General features: G+C 26.0%; 1 protein-coding gene across 2 annotated transcripts; it reads left to right on the top strand.

Moving 5' to 3' along the window:
* The first annotated feature begins 311 nt into the window (after positions 1-311).
* Positions 312-20801, top strand: LOC127278360 (histone-lysine N-methyltransferase set1-like). 2 transcript variants are annotated; one of them, XM_051300066.1, is made up of 7 exons: positions 312-1013; positions 1084-1457; positions 1862-2997; positions 3608-3869; positions 6614-6918; positions 16168-16467; positions 17425-20801. In XM_051300066.1, exons 3-7 carry the CDS (start codon positions 2475-2477, stop codon positions 17502-17504), a joined length of 1470 nt encoding a protein of 489 aa, XP_051156023.1. In that variant the 5' UTR covers positions 312-1013; positions 1084-1457; positions 1862-2474; the 3' UTR covers positions 17505-20801. The 2 variants fall into 2 exon arrangements, with proteins under 2 accessions (XP_051156023.1, XP_051156018.1); XM_051300061.1 differs by lacking the exon at positions 16168-16467 and having other exon boundaries at positions 319-1013; positions 17425-20799.
* Positions 20802-20945: the final 144 nt, after the last annotated feature.

The following is a 20945-nucleotide window of genomic DNA, read 5'->3' as shown; positions in this document are numbered from 1 at the left end:
TTATTTTCGAGAAGAGAAAAAGAAGAGCTTTTAAGATGTAATTTATGTGGAGTTGTTGGCGTACGCAAATGTTTCTTTCGCTTTCATTGTTCAAGAAGCATGAAAAAGATATACTTCTAACTACTTGGAGAAAAAAGTGCTCCAGTTTTTCTCATTCACAAATACATTTGCATTTTGAAAGAGGCGAGTAACCAAAAATTTCCAATATTAATGAATTTAATTATTGAAAATTGAATTTATGTTTTGGAATATTAATAATACTTTTAATTATTATTTGTATAATTAATATTAAATTTAATTTTGTATGATAGAAAAAAATTATAAATTCAGGATTACTTTCGATGAGTAAAAGAGTAATTATGAAATTTTCTATTATAATAATGGAAAATACTATATAAAGAAAATGTGTGAAAGGAAAGGTGGTTTACTAAAACATGTAAAAGAGATTTATGCTCTTGGTACATGGCACTTGTTTCTCGGTATCTTTCATTCTCTTTACAATAATCCCTCGCAACATCAGACTGAGCCATTTGGGGTGGATTCGTCCTCTTCTCACTCTCCTTCCTTCCTTCCTTCCTTTCTCATATAACCATCAGCAGCTTATACTTCCCCGACTCGATTTCAACAAGGAAGAGGTGGTAGAGAAGATTGAAATGAAGGGGAAATTCCATGGAGAGAAAACGATGTTACCTTATCCTTTAGAACGAGAGCTGGATAGAGAATCGAGAGAGAGAGAGAAGGGAGAAAAGGAACACCCACGTTAAATAGAGTGAGAGAGAATAAACCTCGCACAGGTGGAATAGGGGTTGGTGGAGGAGAAGACTGGAAAATCAGAGAGAAGGGGTTGGAATCCATCCTACTACCCCCGTTACCCGGCTTGCGTATTCAGCCTGGTGTCTGGCCACGGCTACTACTTCCCAGTATTCCGGCGACTGACCCGAGAGCTACTCGTACCACTTGTTCATCAAACGGGTTTTCATTAAATAAAATATACATTCAACACCTCCTGCAAGGTAGGATTCAATTTTTTCTAATATTAATTTTATTTACACAATTTTTAATACATTTGTTTCTTTTTTCCAGCTTCACGTTCACTATATATGTATATACATATCTCCAACTCACTTGTTTCTTATTTCCCGCTCAGTGCGCGCGCTCTATTTTGCCAGGAGAGTGAGAAAGAGGATGAGTCAAACAATGAGCAACAACCCTGATGCTCTACTCCAGGAGATGTCAAGTGCCTGACATTTTCATCATCATCATTTGGTTAAAAAGAAATATCAAGAATTTTTTTTTTTTTTTTTTACTCTCTCTCTCTTTGTCTATAGATGGTATAAAGGATAAGGGATGCTGCGAGTGAAATTAATAAATAGTGAGATTCCACAAAGAGACGATTTATCAGCTGTGAACCAAGTGAAATTATTTATAGCGGATTCATATAATTGGAAAAGGAAAAGGTGAGAGGTTAAAAATAAAGTAACTTTGACTTGAATATTAATGACAATTCGAAATGGTACATTAATGGAAATCAATAATAACTTCTAATTACACCTGAATCTCGAGAGAGAGAGAGAGATCTCTCTATTTCTTTATTAAAATATTCATCTCGGCTTGAATTTTAACAACGGATGGGTTTCAGTTTCTAACTCGAGACCGCGAAATTAATGGATTCGCTAATAAAACTTTATGAATTTTGCAAGTCATAAATTAATTTATTCAGATAAATTTTTCATTAATTTAATTTTAGCAGTTAACTTCCGAAAAAAAAATTTTTACAAATAGAGAAGAAATAATAGTAATTTAATGTAATTAGCAAAAGGAAAAAAAACACGATTTTAATGAATTTTTCGATTAATTACAGAATTGTCAACAGAAGATGAAAATTTATTATTGAAGAATCACAAAAAAAGAGGATGGAGATCTAAAGAACTCGACTAATGAAGAAATGTATTCTGAACCTAATTTTTTTGCAAAATTCCACAAGTTCGAAGTTGGTCGGTCAACAATGTGTTGGAGACAAAAAAAAAAGTGCTCAAGTTCACGACCGTTTACCTTTGCCTTCGTGGCGCTGAAAAAACGCGCGTACGAACTAAAAACGCTGGCGCGCTTTCCAGTGAGATAAAAGTTCTTCTTGAGTGTTTGTTCGTCTCTTTTGAAACAAGGAGGCAAAAAAAAAAAAAAAATAAAATCCTATTTGAAAATCAACCCAAGATAAAAAAAATCTCAATCAGTTAAAGTCAATTTTAAATAATTATAAATATATTCTTAGATTATCATATAAGATCAAAATCCATATATTTAGATGAATCGTAGTTGCTCACAATATATCAGGTTTTAGAAGAATAATAATTGAAGAAATTGAAAAAGAAGAAAATTATTAATGAGGCTGAGAAATTTGAATTGTGAAGGGAATGAAGAATCGAGAAGTTGACGCACAAAAAATTATTAATTATAAGAAAGGATAGTTGAATGAGATGACGGTGATGCCGTCGAGTTCCGATGTCGCGGACAAAGCGGTCTCGACGGAAGATGCGTCCTGTGGGGTTGAAGTGTCAAGTATTGATGCCCTATTGGCGGCATTGGTTGAGACAAAAGTTGAAGCAATAAAAGCCTCGTCTTCGTCAATAATTACAAGACGTTTCGGTAGTGCTCCAGCGAGTCCAAGACGGCCAAGATTGACCTCCTCATCGACTGTCTCTTCATCACAGAATCATCATCACCATCATCATCATCATTGTCATCCCGATCATCGTTATCACGGAGATCATCATCATCACCATCATTGTGATCATGGAGATTGTCACGATCACCATCAGAGACATCAGAATTATCATCAAGAAGAAGAAGAACTAGAAGAGGAAGAAGATCATCGAGAACATCATCGGCACGGTCGTCGATATGAGAAGAAAAAACGTGAACGACATCGACGTCATGGATCTGCTCCCTGCGGTGAATTCATCGAAAATCCAAGACTGCTTCAGCAAGGACATCGTTCTGGTGAGTGCTTATTTTTTTTATTGTTATTGATTAAATTTCAAAATTTTATTCAAAATAAAAAAAACTTTTTTTTTACTCAAAAAAGAAAAAATCGTCTTCGAATAATATTGTTAAATTCTCACTGTAGGGTTTTTCAGTTTTTTCTTTCGTTGCTTGAATAGAGGCATTGAAAATTCGAAGCTTATAGTCGCTCTCGAGGAGCGAGTTTCAGGGATTATCGCTGCCTAAAGTGGAGCGAATCCGAGTTTTGGTTCATGCTGGAAAACTGAAAGTTTAAAGTCCTACCTAGTGTGTCTGTATATATAGCTTGAGAAATTGAGAATATTTCAAGTTTCTTTTCGGTTATTTTCACATCTTTGCCTATATATATGTATGTACGTATTTGAGTGCACCGACCGGAATTAAAGGTATTATAAAAAATCAGCCAGCGTTCATGAATTTTTTCGGGAAAAATTATTCATGAGATTTGTAAATGGAAAATAAAATTCGCATGAAATCTTATCAATTTGAAAAATTTAATCTTTAATTAAATATATGATTTTTTTTTTCATAGAGTTTTTATTTTTAGAATATGTTTTTTTGTAAAATTTTCAAAATAATTATTTTGCAGATAAAGGAAAAAGAAGAGCATCAGAATGTCCACGAAGTCCAAGTAAAAAGAGGAAATATTCCAAAAGTTCTTATGTACTTGAGGAGGATATTTTGGATTTACCATTGGGACTTGATACGCCATTTGAGCATCTTGGCATTGATGGTGATCAGGATTTAGGGCTGATAAATTTGATAAGATCGAGAGAGGCGTTCAGCGATATATGCGAGTATCCGAGGTTGCACCAAAGTGCCTGCTACACTTCCCAAAACGAAGCACAGCTGTAAGTGTCAGTTATATATATGTAAATGAAAATACCTATATGCATGAACAAACTTTCCAAACTAGAAACTATACTAGAGATTATTCCGAGGGAATGTTTTCTATAACAAGTTGTGCAAAATGACAAAAGCTTGTTTATTAAATTTTCTATTATATTCCCTCTCCTTGACCTAATTAAAGAATCATCATTTTTTTTCCACTCTCTCAATTTTTTCATTTACAGAAAAATTTAATTGAGAAACGATAATTTAATTATCTATTTTTATTTAAAATTACTATTTTAAAAAATATAAATCACTTGAAATTAGCAAAATATTTGAAATAAATATCATTGATTATTTTTACAATTGAAAATACTTCCTTTAAACAAAAATAATTGTAATATTTTTGTTTCAAAAAGATTAAAAATCAATAACTAATCCTTTTAAACGAGAAATCTATTATATAATTCAAATCCAATTGGAATAAATTTATTTAAATTGAATCGAATTTTTTTTTAGCATTTTTATTCAATTCATTATTTTTTTATGAATAAAAGTGTGATATAGAGTACGATAATTTAAATACTTAGAAAAATTTTTTATACATTGAATTAAGTTGTTTACTGTGAAAAATCCATTTTTATTGGCAAACTTTATCTATGAAGTACATGTCTCCCTTTTTCTCTCTTAAAGCTATGCCTAGGTCGTTTACTTTATGTAATATTGTGGTACATAAAAAATTCTCGTAAACGTATGAATTAAATTAAAATCAAAATTAAAATAAATAATAATAAACTAAAAGTAAAATAATATATTTTTTAGAAAATATTTTCAAAAATTTAGTTTCAAAAGATATTGATTATATAAGTCAATTTCCTCGAGAGATGTTGACAATAAACTGTTTGTTTTCCTCTCATTCCTTTTTCTAAAAGCCGACAATATCTGATATGTATGTATATATCCGTTTCCGATATTCTTTTATCCCGATCTTTTTCTGACTATAATGTAAATAAAATATATGTTATATTATAAATAATTCAAGTTACGAAAACGTATGTGTAAATAATTAAAGTAGATTTTCCAAAAGTTGAAAATATTATCTATATAAATAATAAAAATTTTGAATTAAAGATTTCTCGCTTAAAAAGATTGTTGTTGAAAATTTTAATTTTCAAAGGTTTTATAAATTTTTTTTCTAATAAAATTTTAAGTTGACTGGAAAAAATATATTCAAGTCGCATACAGAAAATAAGAATTTCGACTGGAAATTTATTTCAAGATGAAAAGCTCTTGCGTTTTTAAATTACTCGAGAGCAATGCTTTGCACGAAATGTACGATATTTTGTTGAATTTTTGAAGTGAAAGATTATACTTTTAGTTTTTAAAGCTCCATATAGGTTGCTGACTTTAAATATTAATATTATAAATATATATGATGATATTATTAATGACCTAATTAACTAAAAATTTATTTGATAAATTTAATTATTAAATACAAAATTAACGATGTTTAATTTTCAAAACAAACTGTAATATTAATTTTTAATTTTGTTTAATGAGTCATTAAAATACTTTAAAATATTTAAAGAATTCAATTGAAAGGAAAATTGGGTTAAATTATTAATAATATTATTAATTATAAATTAAACGTTTTATAAATTTGTCGCAATTAAATGGATATATTTTTTTTTATTGAAGTGAAAACTTGTGATAAATGGTATTCAATATAGGTGAGATTTATTACCTTTGCGAGGCGTTAATTTACGAAGAAGATTTCAAAACTTGTAATTTATCACTTTTTTTGTCATCTCGTATCGTATTTTTATCGTTTTTTTCTCAATATTTTAACAATGATTTTTGAATGATGATAAATTATTGTTTTTATGATTTTATTTATTAGTATTATAATTATATATTTTAGTTGTTATTTTGTTTTTGAATTATAGTTACATTTTGCGGTGAATTAATATTATAAATTTTAGAAATAATTTTACAGTCTCAGCAAAATTATTTGGGAGTTAATTATCCATAATTAGTGTGTTTGAAACTTATAATATTGGATTAGAACTTTGGGATATTAATGGAGACTATATAACTGAATTCAATTGAGAGATACTAATTTAAATTAATATCGACATCGCTGAATCACACTTAAGGGAATTTCTCGCTGATTAGTTACTTTTGATTTTGTCTTAATGAGAAATCTATTAAAACTTAGTTCAATTTATTTGACTTTATATAATATGTTTGTTTGACTTTCTGCTTTCGGAAAATTTTTTTTCAATTTTAGTTTTCATATATATTAAAATTAATTTCAACACAGTTTTCCTAAAATAAATAATTTAATTTTGATTTTTAATTTTGAGTTACTGATTTTAAAAAAAAGTTAAATGTTTCAACAAAATAATAAAATGGAAATTAAAGATGAAATTGAAATTGCAAAGAGAGGAAATTAATTTGAAAAACTGTTATTTCAAAAATTTCGAAATGTACCTTTTGGTGATAAAAAGTTATAGCGTGACTTAAATTTTAAATGGCTGTCAGATTAAAATTTGTGTCGTTTCATTTTTTGAAAGGTGTGCACAGTGAATTTAAATGAAAAATCATTCACGTTGGAAAGTGGCCAAGATATAAAACTTCTTTTGGAAAATGTAAAGAATAATAAAAAGTTGAGATTTTAAAATTCAATAAATTATCATTTTTTAATTCCCCCTTTTTTTTTTGTTCTGTTATTGATTTTTGTGTTTTGTAAAAATTTTTTCAGGAAACTTGACTATGACGAAGATGATGATTTTTTGGCGCTCAATCTCGAAGATGAATTAGATGACAATGAAACATTGAGTAATCCGGAAAAAGTGAATAAACCAATAGAAAAATTTCATCGTCCACGTAAAAAACGGAAACGACGTATAAAGAAAATTGAACCGGAAATTGTGATAGAAACAGATCCCGATGAATTGCCGCCAAGAGCTCGAATGACCATCGTTGCTACAGCCTGCCTTTTGCTTGCCATGTCATTGCTACTGGTGGGAATTACACTTCGAATGGGACCGATTATTGATGAAATGGGTGAGTTAATGAAAAAAAAAAGGAAATTATTTTCAAAATTATAAATTTAATATTCTTCTGCTTCTTTTCCTCGTATAAGCTTTTGCGCCTTTCTAGATTTCATTTTTGAGCTTTTTGCAGAATTTCTTTTTTTTCGACAATCTAAGGAATGCATTTATTATTTCGGTTAGCAAAAATTTGTTCGGAATGTTTTTTTTTTGAAAATTAGGGCAAGTCTCGGGAGACGTTTACATAATTAAAAAACTTGGTATACTATCTACTCATGAAAAATTCAGGTCGTACTAAATCGACTTTCCTCTATCATTCCTGTATCAGTGTATACATATAGATATATATACAAAATTTACATTTTCAACTATATATATGCATATATATATAGATGAAAAGCCTTTAGTGTAATAGGATCAAAGTTTCCATATACCTAAATGGCTGTGACCATAAAAAAATTCTTTATACCTCTATCTTATTTTTTTTTGCAAATTTGATCAAATAAAAAAAATACCAATATTCTGTTTTGTTTTCGAAACCTTTGAAATTAATTTTGTAATTAATTGTTAATTATTAATATGAATTGTATAATTATTTATTATTTACAATTGCAATTTGAAGAATATACGGTAGGGGTTTGAAATTATAATTTTTTTCTAGAATTTTATAAAACAATTTTGCGTTTCTCGAGGTGTACTATTTTTTTCCCTCTATATTTTGCTATTTTTTTTGGGGCTTTGAGACAATCGATTTGACCCGAACTGTCAACCTTTCGTGGCTTTTACTTAAAACTAGGAAAAAAAAAGTCGGAGCCTTTTAGAAACTCCTCTCACCTCGGCACATATACTTTTCTTTTTTTTTTTTTTTTCTTAGCCAATTACACGTAACACACCATCTCGGGGTTTGCCCTCTCAGGGTGTTGTATACACCTGTATATTACAGTTTTGGACTTTGTATTTTCTGCACATACGTGTGAGCATATATATAGTATATAGCATGTTGATGCGAGGTCGAGGGCGTTTCTGTGGTGCCTCTAAATTAAAGGCGCACGATTGTGAGTCTTCAGTCATTCGGTAGATTTCCGTGGTAAAACTTCTTTTTTTCTTTTCTTTTTCCTTTATTATACCGGATTAAGTTTTTTGTAGTCGCATATATGTATATGTATATATGCAACTGTAAGAAGCCGCGAACTACTTGAGACAAGAAGTTCTCACGCCGGTTGAAAGACTCCAAAGACGAACCAGAAAAGTCGATAAAGAATTTGTAATTTCAGTTGAGGAATTTTTTTCCATCTCTTTGTGCTTTAAAATATTTAAAAATAAATAAATCGTGCACTGTGGAATTTATAAATAAAATTGTCGGCTATTTCAAGAAAAAATTTTTTTAATTGACTTTTTGCTTTTAGAGAATCGCTTTTTATTGCGAAAAAATTGGGAGAGAGATATTAAATTTATTTTAATATTCTTGAATTATTTAAATTTAATCATTATTATTGCTATTATTATTTTTGTTTTTTATAATTCGCGAGTAGATTAGAGTAATTCAGGTGTGCAATGAGTATAAACTGAGAAATTCGATCAGAAATCGTAATAGCTCATTCCTCATCGATTTTTATTGGCATGTACATTTTCGTTCAAGTAAAATATTGAATTTAGAATTTATTATCGTATATTTTCGTAGATTTATTTGAAAATTGAATGTCAAACTTTTTTTAAATTTGCTTTCAAAATTTTGTTTACTACTTAACTTGAAAATAATTTTATAGTTAAATTAAAATATTTTAATAATTTATTTTTATCTTCAATTTAATTTTAATATTTATTGTTAGGTTTTTTTAGATTTTTAGACTTTTGACTAAAAATTCCTTTTAATATTTACTCGAAAAATCGTTTACAATTTACTTCACAATGCAGTTTGCAATTTACTTGAAGATTCTTTTAAAATGAACTTTTAAATTAAGGTTTACATTGACTTTCAAATCAACGTTAATATTTACATTCCCTTTTTAAGTGGATTTTTAAATGAATTGCAATTTCATTTAAAGGAAAAATGAAAGCAAAAAATGAGAAATAAAAAAATTAATGAATTATTTGTTAGTAACTGTTGACAATATAACATTTATTAAAAATCAATTCAAGCTATTAAAAATTGAAAAAAAAGTCAATAGTGAAAAAAAAAATGATAAAGTAAATATAAATGGTGAAATAGTAGAAATGAGAAAAAAATAGAGAAGAGTTGAAGAGAGAATAGTACTTGTACATTGATTTTTGATAAGTAGAATGTTCTCTGACCCGTTTTTAGACTGTCGATGATCCTTGAGAATTAGCACATATTTTTTGCTTTTTGAAAATGAAAAAAATAATGGTACAAAACTTTTTAAAGTACAAAGAGTTAATTGAATTTTGATATTTATGATCCCCTATATATAAATGAATTCAGAGATAAAATCACACTGGCTATATGCACACGAAATTCATGAAACTGTCTAGCAAATGACAATATATTATCCCCAAACTCATTTTACGCGAAATAATAAATCAAAAAAAAAAAAGTGTTTTGTTCTCGGAAAACCTCTCTTTGCAAAAATTTAATTTGTTTATTTATTTTCTCTCAATCTCGTTTATTTATTATTTTTCATTCGTTTGAAGAAAAAGAAAAAAAAATTTGAGAAGCGCGCGCGAGAAAAAAAAGAGAATAAAAATTATTGAGTAAGCTACTTTCTGTATACGTGAAAGCTTTAAAACCTATTTTTGGGACGAGAGAAGAGTATAAAGTTGAGAATCTTTCATATATACATGAGACAGGGCCAAGACAAAAGCAAGTTTGAAAACTCATTTTCTTTAAAGAAAGTTTTTTTCGCGGAAGATATGTTAATTTTGTTTGTCCAAATTGCTAGACAAGTTTTCTTTCTTTTTTTTTTTCATTAAAAAAGAAAAAAAAATAGCATTGTTTTGCCAATTTTATTCACCGCTCGCTTTTTCTTTTTTTTTTGGGTGTGGGAATTTTTTTCTATTGATTTGAATAGTTTTTTATACAGCGATTAGTTATATATTAAGCTTTTTTTTAAATGAATATTTTGCTATAAAAGTTGAAAGCTTCAGTTTTTATTCCGTCTTGCGAAAATTAGAACATACCTATATACAATATTTATTATACCTTTCGTTCTTGAAAGTTTCCAATTGTCTTGAGTTTAAGTAGCTCTTGATGTTAAAGCATGTTGGAATGGTTCCAAAATTTTCCAAAATTTTTTTGTTTTTATAAGAAATTTTCCAAATTTTAACATCCCTATATAGAATTATTATATTCTGCTTTCATAAATATTTAGAGCGCTTTTTTTAAAATAAATATTTACCGTTTATAGACATTTATAGTTTGTAAATATTTGAAAATTTTTAGTTTAGAAATATTTTTGATATTTTTATTTTTATAAATAATTTTTTATTTTTTAATTTTTCTATTATAAAATTCTCTCATTTAATTTTTTCAAAAAAATTATTTTCTGTTTATAAATATTTTTAGTTTGTAAATATTTTTCAGTTTACAAATTATATTTTAGTTTATAAATTATTATTGTAGTTTATGAAAAATTTGTATCTTTTTTTACGTAAGAAAGGAAAATTTCAATTCCCTTAGTTGAAAATTAAATTGCAAATCGAATAGGTAAGTGAATATAGTGAAATTATAAGATTCATTCGTTGCAGTTTTCCACGCGAATTGTATATTGGAGAATAAAGCCCCGCGGATCGTAAATCTGGATGGTTGTTCCGAAACGAAATTCATTCAATCTATATATTCGATGCATTGTATATATATATATGTATGTACAATGTACAAACACATAAACTCTCGGAAGTTGCTTTTAAAAATGTATTGGTCCATTTTTGTATCATCTGAAATCCATATTCTTGTCCATAATATTATGTTACTGTGTGCATTCAAAATGTGAGGATGGTCCATTAAATCTTCTTCGATTCGATTCGATTTGTCATGAAAAGAAAAACGGTTTTACTGTTGTTATATACTTTTAGAAAAGCTCTCGTAAAACTCGATAAATCGTCTGATAAAATCCCGTATAATCTTTCTTTTTACAACTGTTGTGAAAAATAATTGAATAAAATCAATGATAATCGTATTTTGTTATTTTACAATTTTAAAAAAGTTTTTTTGTTTTTCTGTTACTAATCCTAGAATTAAAATTTTATCTATCTCTTTTTTTTAATCAAAAATATTTCATTGCCTTCGTTTTATTGTATAAAAATAAAAAAAAATCAGATTTATTTTTACGATAAAAGTACTGGAATTGTAGAAACAGTTTTTATTATTTCCATACATTTCGCGTAACAAACAATGCTGAAATTATTAATTTACAGGGGCCTTTAATTACCTGCTGACTAGAGCACTCTTGTGGATTATTAAACCACAAGTCACTGAGCCAACTAAAATCTTTTGATTTAAATTTCGGCTTTTAAAACTATTTTATGGAACACGCGATTTTTTTTTTAATTACAAAGACGAAAGATTAAAATTTGAAATTTGTCAAAAATAATGCTAATATTTTTTTGTCTCGCTATATATTTATCATTTTTAATACCCAATCGAAGGGCTTTGCCAAGAGGTACTTAGCAGCTCATTTCCGGATTTTAAACATCCATACGGTTTATTGCGCCCCGTGAGAAAAGCTTTTTTGCTGATAGCTTTCATATATGAAGTGAAATATTTGGAAAAAAAAAGTTTAAATATAACTCGTGTGAAAATTGTTTTAAAATATCAATATTTATTTGAAATGGAAAATTTGATTTATTTATATTAGTAAAATATTAATTTTACACCTGAAAAAATTCATTAAAAAATTCTATTAAATTATCCTTAAAATCGTATATTTAAATTAAAAGAAATTATGAAGAGCAATTTTTAGAGGCGAAAATAATTTATAACTGAGTTTGAATGTTAAGAGTATATATATATATATATATATATCACTTTTGTTTGAAAGAATAATCTATTTTTGCCTCAATTTTTTTTACTAAACACTAAATTCAACGACTCATCATTAATTTGAATTTATATAATTAATGTCACATTTAATTAGAGATTTTATTTCCCACATTTGAAACTCGATTTTATGTCTTGTTATTTTAATTAATATGTTATTAATTAAAATGCAGTGAATTAAAATTTTATAAATTAAAATACTTTATTTAATTAATATATTACGTATACAATTGTATATGTAACACTTTTCTGTCAATTTTAATGAAAAATTTTAAATATAAAAAAAATTCTATTATATTTGGAGCTCATTGGATTTGAAATGTCCCATTAAAATAGTAATTTGAACTTTACTAACAGTTTGTTGAATGTGATCATAATTTGTAATCATAAAGAGTAGTACTCTGCGCGAGTAGTTAAAGGGAAGATATTTGCTTCCTAATTAGACTGTAAAGTATAATGTTCATCCTCAGAAAAATAGTTTTTTTTCTACTATTTATTTGTTTTTGGAAAATAAACAATAAAAATTATTTTTGAAAAGTAATATAAAAAAAAAGAAATGAAATATTTAGAAAGTATAATATAATTTTTATTTGAAAATATCATAATACATTTTCTCGATTTTAGAGCGAATTTCTGTCAGTGATAAATAAAATTTACTGTTCATATCAACGTGCGTGTATTTAAATGTTATCATGCAAATTGGTTTTGATAGGATTTCACTAAATACTAATAATAATAAAACAGTTATCGATATTTATGCAAATTATGTTTACAATCAAATTTCCGACAATTTAATAATCTAATCTAAAAATTAATAATCCTTTAAAGTAATTTAAAAAATTAATTAATAATTTCGTTATTATAATTTTAAATTAAATATATTATTTTACATTGAAATTAATAGTAATAATAATTTTTAATAATTGTTATTGTTGAATTTGAATTTAATGAAAATGTTAATAATTAGAATTATTGTTTTTCACAGAGACATAAAGACAAAAAAGAAGGAATTCGTCAATTATTTTGTTAAATAAATTTATCAATATATGGAAATGAAATTTCACACATGGGAAATATTTGTTAGGTCGCAATGTCAGAATACTGTGCAACCAGTTGTAAAAAGCGGATCGGTGGCCTGCTAGAACCCATATTTCTAAAAATAATCGCAATAAACTCAAGGGTACCTTATTCCATATCGTTGCAGGTAGTTTTATATTAAAAAAATGTTTATCTTTTCAGTTAAACAATTTTGTTTTTTTCTAAATTTAAAATAGAATTTTCAAAAACACTGTCCCGAAGCCTTTTGAATTTGAAGCTTAATAATTTTTAAATTCCCAACATTTCACAGACAGATTACTTCTTTAAAAACATAATTTTTATTCGATACTCATAATAGGCCCTTTTATATGTTTAACGATTTATAATCAATTTATAATTATTATGTAAAATATATTTTTCTTTTTCTTAGATCTTTTTTTTTATTGAAAAAAGTGTGATGAGAGAAAACTTCAACCTATATAGTGGAACAAATTACAAAAGGAAAATAAATTACAAAATAAGGAAGAAATAAAGAAAAAAAAATGATTAAAGAAAAAAGTAAATAAGGAGAAAAAAAAGGTTTAAAAGAGAAAGAAGTAAAAAATAAAATAAAATTTGATAAAGTATTTAAAAATAGAACTGAACTGGTCACGAAGGTTGATAAAAAATTCTTTTTGGAAATTTTTGAGTTGTTGAATTTTTTAGAGAATTTTCTAATTGTAAGTGAATTCTGAGGTGAACAAATATTTTTTTTCGAATTTATGTAATTTGTAAATTTAATAGACGTAATATTTAAAATTATTATTTGAATATTATTTTTCTCGGTGTTTTTTTTTAATTGACTTCTGCATCTCTATTGGAAAAATAGTTTTTTTTTAAATTTTTGATCTGATACAATAGTGAAATTTAATTAATATTCTCTACTCGATCGAGAAAATGAAAACTTTTTTAAAAATTTTTTATTCAATATAGAAAAACTTTTAAATAACATTATTCAGAACTATTTGAAATTTTTAAAAATATACCAAACGGTTCATTTAAATGACTTTTCCTTTTCTCTTCCGCTTTATATACGCTATATATATATACATGTCGGAAAATATAACACATGAATCTAAATTTAAATGTCACACCAGAGGAAGTATTTACCACGGCTATAAAATAAAATCAAGATTTTTTTGTTAAAAAGGTTTTACGAGGAACTTTTATCTTATTTTCGAAATTAATTTTGATTTTAATTAAAAGAATAATAAAATAAATAAATTAATGCTAAGTTAAATTTAGCTCTTTAAATTTCTTTTAAATAAGGGAAAATTATATTTATTAACAACAAAAATATTCAATTATTAAATAAATCTGAGCTAATTTATCATTTTCTCTTTTCGTCTCCTTTCTGGTGTTCGTGTCTTCTCTATTTCTCGTTCTTCTTTCAAAAATTTCGCATCTACTTGGCAATCTCTTTCTCTATCTCTTTCGCAATTTAATTGTTATTCGTTTTTTTCTTTTAATAATAATTATATAAAGTGTCAAAATTTTTTTCAATTCCAATTTATAGGAAATTCAAGACACTTTATATATTTACGATTAAAAAAAATATATAAATGGAATAATGAAAATTGATGAAATAATTCTTAATACCTAGTTTAAATTCAATCTTCAATTTAAAAGAAATAATAATAAATAAAAAAGTGAATGTCAGTATTGTGCGATTAAATAAATGTTAATTAATGCCAATTAATCAAATCAATAATAATATCAAATATTTCAAATAAATTTTCAGTATCATCAAAGACAGAGCCAGAAAGTTCTCTCGAAGATGGAGATTTGATAAAAGCCTCATTGGGAAACGATCAATAGCGTAATCTAGGTCTCTTTTTCGAGGAGAATATAATGAACTTGCAGTGACAAGGGAGAAGTTAACGAAGTATCCATATTGTGAAAGGAGTCAGCTAACATCGATGTCATTATTAACCATAAACAAGAGTATCATGTTTGCTGGTATTATTGTTGAATTGACAATGAACCAAGAAATGAAGAATTTATTCTAAAAACGAACGAACAATTTATCTTCGTACTCCTGATATATTCATATTTTGTGCTCGTCACAAATAAAAAATATGTTCATAAATATTTCATTTATCAAATTTTCCCCTGATGAATGAAATTTTTAAATAAGAAGAGAATTAAATAAAAAGGAAAAATTATGAGCCAAAGAGATTTTGGCAGACGTCATTCAAATTCATGGGAAGATAGAATTGCTTTTTGTATTGATGAAATGTCAGCGGAACGTTTCATTGATACTTCATCAGAATTTCAACATCACCCGAATTGTTATAGTCTTTATCCAATTAGTCCTGATGAAGATTTTCGTCGAGCAATGTCTATTTGCTCGCAATCCGAGAGACCAAGAAGAGCGTCCAGACAAGGCTCGGACGCTCATATTCTGCCGAGTCGAAGATGTAGTGTTCATTCTTCCAGTCACTCAAGGGCAAGAGCTAATAGCAGAGTCACACCATTAGGTAGGGGAAAAATTCATTTTAAAAAGCTGCGGGATGAAGAGAATTATTTTCATTATTACAAAGCGAATATTTGCGTGTAATGATGATAAAGCGACAGAATAATAATTATTTCAAAATTTTCGAAGATTAGAACTAATGATGAGATAATATTTTCGAGAAGGATTTTTAAATTTTCATAATTTTTTTACAAATATTTTATTTTTATTTTCCAAGTTTTATTTTAAGTTTTTATAAGTTTCACTAAATTGTGATATAGATACATTTAATTGAAGATGTGAAAAGTTTTCCCAAGAAATTATTATTAACTTTCTTATAAGGTTTCTTAGACATTTATTTTTTCATTAAAAGTCGTTCAAAAGTTTTTTTTTTCCCCCACACAAATATGAAAGAATTTTCTAAGTTTCTTGTGAATCTTTTTTACACTTTGAACAAAGAGTCGAGAGTTTTTTTTTATTTCTCATTAATTGAAAAAAATTTAATTTAATTAATTATTATTAATGATAATTAAATAATTATTGAAACACCAGAATAGAAAATTGATCTTTCTCCAAAAAAAAAATCTTCGGTACAATTTTAATCTTCAGAATTTTTGAAAGCTTTTGTAAACTAAATATTTCACAATAGTTTGCACTTTTCTTGTAAATACAATAAATGTTTTTAAAAAAAAATAATTAAGAAAACCAAAAAAATCAAGAAACATAACATTGCGCAGGCAATGGAAGAAGAGCGAGTGTCTGCAAAAGAGGTAATGGACGAAGAGCCAGTTCGGCACATAGACGAGATTCAGTGCGTCCTAGCAGAGATGAAATCAAAGTACCGCCAATTGAATTAAAAACACCTGAGGAAATTCAACAAGCCAGAAGGCATCGAAGGATTGCCATGATTGTTGTTGCAACATTTATGTTTTTACTCATTGCATCCGTCCTTGCAGTTGTGGTCACATTGACCCATAGTTCTTTCTACATACCTCCCTTGGCACCTAAAGAATTAAACAAACTTCGAGATCACGAAAGTAATTTTTTCCATCATTTTTTAAAATTCTAGAAATAAACAATTTTATCGATTAATATTCACAATTAGATTCAATAATATTAACGAAGAGTTTCTTTCATTTTTATGTTATGTCATTTAAAATTTATTATTTTATTTTTTCACCAAAAACATTTGATTTTTTTTTTAGTTGAGGCAAACAAAAATTTTTATTGAAGCTAGTTTGATTGATCAATTAAATTTTTTGTTGTCAAAGCCAAATATTTTTCTCTGTTTATATAATTTATTGATTATTATCAATAAAATATATAAATAAATAGATAAAAAAATGTCATTTTTCAATTTTTTTGTTATATTCGATTTCTATTTTAATTTTACAAATCTCTTCGATCAGAATCATTTATAATTCTATATAGCTATTCTTGTGCTCTATTTTTCAGCAGATTTCTTATTGAGTTTCATTTTCTCCGTGAAAGTTGGAAAGTTTTCTTCTTTTCTGAAATCCAATTTGTCAAAAGGTTTTTCTGTACCTTTTTTTTCGCAAACATTTCAAATCCGGAAATTTGTTTTTAAATGATCGATTTTCAAATGAAATCTTGAGAATAAGAAGAAGAAGACGGATATGAATCGATGTCATAGGTCAAGAAATTTCGATTAAAAAAAAAAAATCTCAAGATTTCTCCTTTCTAGAAAAAAATCTTTTTTTTCGTTACACTTTCATCTCATGTACATAACATTTATCATATAGATATATATTAAAATACATATAATAAAAATGATAAATTTATTCATAAATTTATTTTCAATATTTTATAAATTTATTTATAAATTGATATTCGATTAATTATTATTTTTTTTTATAAATTATAAAGTTAGTAATAAGAAAGTGTTTTGCATTGTATGTGTAATGGTTCTAGATCAGAGAATATTCCTTGGAAACAATTTCTTCTTTTAATATTTGTTTTAATATTTGTTACAGTACGAAAAGAGAATGAGGCTCTGATGAATTCTTTGAATCATGATTCATCGGTTCAAGAAAACTCGACAACGTCGCCCTAAGGACCATAATTTTTTTGAAAAAAAAAAAAAAGATGAAAAAAGGACGTTCGGTGTGTGTGCGTGCTTCCCGGTTGCTCGAATTTCAAACTCATCATTTCTCACACGTTCTCAATGAGAATCATTATCTAAGGTCAGATGGTTGATTTCTAAATAATTAAGTACACCTATAACTAAAAATTTCAAAACACCCGGAAAATTTCGACCGGGAAATTGAAAGAAGCTGCAACGAAATATTTTCTTGTTAAATTCGAGAATCTTTTTTTGTTTCAGTAAATTTTTTTTCCATCGATTAATTTCGCGAATTACAACTTGTTTGATAATATGAAATTTTTTTGGCTTCGTATTTTAAATGACGTTCAATTTATAATATTATTTAATGAAAATTGTTGAAATTTGTTCTGTGAATAGATTCTCTGTGTAAATATTTCGTTTTAGTCGATAATTTTTTGCATGATGGCGTTTTAAAAGAGAGATCGATTTTGATGATAGATTTATTATGTACTGACAACATCTATGCAAGGTTGTCGTTGATAATTTTGAAACTGTTGCTAAATATTATATCCGCGATTTGCGTCATAAAGTCAGCAAAAAATTTCTCTGTAACGTGTGTTCATTGGTATCGGCTCAAAAATGAGCTTCGAAATACGACGTTGTGTTAGAAAAAAAGAAAAGAAAATTCTATAAAAAGAATAGAATATAGTTGACGTGCCAAAATAATATTTCTGCGAAAAAGTTGATACTATATAGACCAAAACGGAGAAAACATCTTTATCTAAATTAATATAAAAGAATTTTTCTTTTAATATTCAAAGCTGTTTACATAACAAGTCTTTGAATGAAAATATTGCAAAAAAAAAAGTGAAAAGATTTTTAAAAACTTTTTCATTTAAATTTAAGTATTTCTTTTTTAATTTTAATTTAATTAATTTTTTTTTAATTAAAATTTTAATAATTTGCTACTGTTTTATTTATTTAGTAAATAAAAAGTTGTAATGTAAATAAATTTAATTTGATGTTATTTATGAAATGTAAACTTTCTTAGAACTTTTGATAAAAATTTATAGCGTTTTTTTTTAATTTTTTCAATTTTTTATCAGTTATTTTCGTCAAAGACTGCGTAAAAGTTAAACTACTTGACGTATGATTGAAGAATTAAAAAAAAATGTTGATAACATATTTGTTGGGAATAGAGCTAAGTGTACCAAAAGTTTATACGACAACGAATAATTTGTTTAAGAATTAAAAAACCAATTTAAACTTACATTCATAAATTTGATATATGACTTTTTTTTTATTTGAAAATATTGTGTAAATTCACTTACTCGGAGCACATTTTTCTATTTCATAAAGCTTCTTGAACTGTGAGATTCAATTTATTACAGTATTTATTACTATTAATTTTATCTTTATTATTTTATTTAAGTTTTTCTAATTACATAAAAATTTAAAGAGAAACATTTCAATTGATAATTTTTTCTATTATTTGTGAAGGAAAAGTATTGTTGTAGCCTTAAAAAAGTATCAAGCGAAGGTGGTCTTTTAAATAAGTGTCATCGTTAAAAAAAAAAAAATAAGTAGTATTTAGAAATCTTAAATATAGAAACGTATCGAGATAACAGTAATGATCGCAAAAAGCGAATTGTTGTTGTCAATTGTTAATATAAAACATAATCCTAAAATTGTAATAATTTATTACAATTTTATTATCAAAGATGATACTATTTTAATGAAACCTGCGAATAGGATTCAAATATTATATTACATTTTGCTTCAAATATTGTTCAATATATATTATATATGTATATGGTTATATTTATGTAATATATAATATATATCAATAATTTTAATTTTTTTACTCCTGACGAAAGTGATGATAAAGTAATATGATATTTTTGAATAGATAACAAAGAATAATTTCAAAAATTTTATTTTTCGACATAGCTTTCGTCGTATTTCAAAATTTTTATCCAAGTCATTTTTAAAATATTCTTAACTGCCAGATTTTTTTGGAAAATCATTTTTTTATTCTGTTTATTAAGAGGAAGAAGAATTGCAAAAGAATAAAATTTAAAAAAATTTGTGAAATTGTAATTTTAAAAAAGGAATTCCCTTCAGAAAATTGTTTCGAAACAATTTTAAAAAAATCTTTTTTAAAAAAATATTCCTTATAAAAGAAACTTCTTTTTTTCTTTATAGGAAGAGAATTTTTACAATTTGGCCTAATAGGAAAAGCTTCGCTTTTGTAGCAATTTCCTGTAAATATATATAATATAACAAAAAAAAAAAATAGTAAATCATATTTCAAAAGAAATTTTAAATTCCGCGGACAATAAAGCAAAATTTGTTTATATACGTATATATTCTTCCCTCTAAATATTTAATAAACAGACAAACACATTATAATGATAATAATAATAATTAAATAATTTTTTCCAATTTTAAATTTTATTCAATATAATAATATTTGAAAAAAAATTTGCTTGAAAATATTTCTCTAACATTTTTATCCTCTTAAATGAAACTTGAACTGAATATTTTCGAATAATGTAAAGGAAGAAATGATAAATAACGAACAAAAGAAAATCATTCTGTAAAAGTGCAATTGCGATGCACAATCATCAAAAATTATATTCTTCGCAAAATTAATTAAGTAGAATATTATATCAGCTTTGTACTGAATTAATATTATTGTCAATTCACTTTTTTTTGAAAAAAAAGGCCGCAAATATTTTAATTGTTCTCCTTTCCATAATAAAATTATAAAATCGCTCAAGGCCTATGGGAGGAAAACTGGAATTGTTCATAATAATTATTCGTAATATATAATATTAAAAACATGACAAAAAATTGAATTCTACTTTGACTTAATTTTTTCATTATATATATATATATCTTTCAAGCAAATTAGAATTCAATTCGATATTATAGCCTCTTAAGTCAAATTCAAACTAGTAATAAAAAAAATATGTATAGAAAAAAGGTCAAAAACGAAGAAGTTTATAATGTGAAATTGTGAATTTTTTCTTTTTTTAATTAAAAAATAATAATTATAATTGTAATTATATTTATTATTTTTTGAAAATTTAAAAAAATTTCATTCATAGGGCATTTTTAATTGTTTCTTGATTTTAAAGAACTTAATATTGAAATGTGTAAATAGTCTTATCTTAAAATCAGCACAATTGTGCAAATATTATAAACATGTTAATGGATGAAATATTAAGATTTATGTTTATATATTGTAATAATATTTATTGTAAAACGGTTATTACCATGGAAAATATACACATTAGTTGTCCAGTTCTGAGTTTTTTTTAATAACTTAATTTTTTTTTAGTACAGTTAAAAATTTTTATAATTTTACTTTTTTTATAGATAAGATAAAATATCAATATTATTTTCTATTACCCCATTTTGTTTACTTTTCTGATTTTTATTCTT

Source organism: Leptopilina boulardi, unplaced genomic scaffold (assembly GCF_019393585.1).
Source record: "Leptopilina boulardi isolate dan_hultmark-lab unplaced genomic scaffold, ZJU_Lbou_2.1 LbouV2_112, whole genome shotgun sequence".
NCBI classification, from domain to species: Eukaryota; Metazoa; Arthropoda; class Insecta; order Hymenoptera; family Figitidae; genus Leptopilina; species Leptopilina boulardi.
This window is presented reverse-complemented; position numbering and strand designations above follow the sequence as displayed.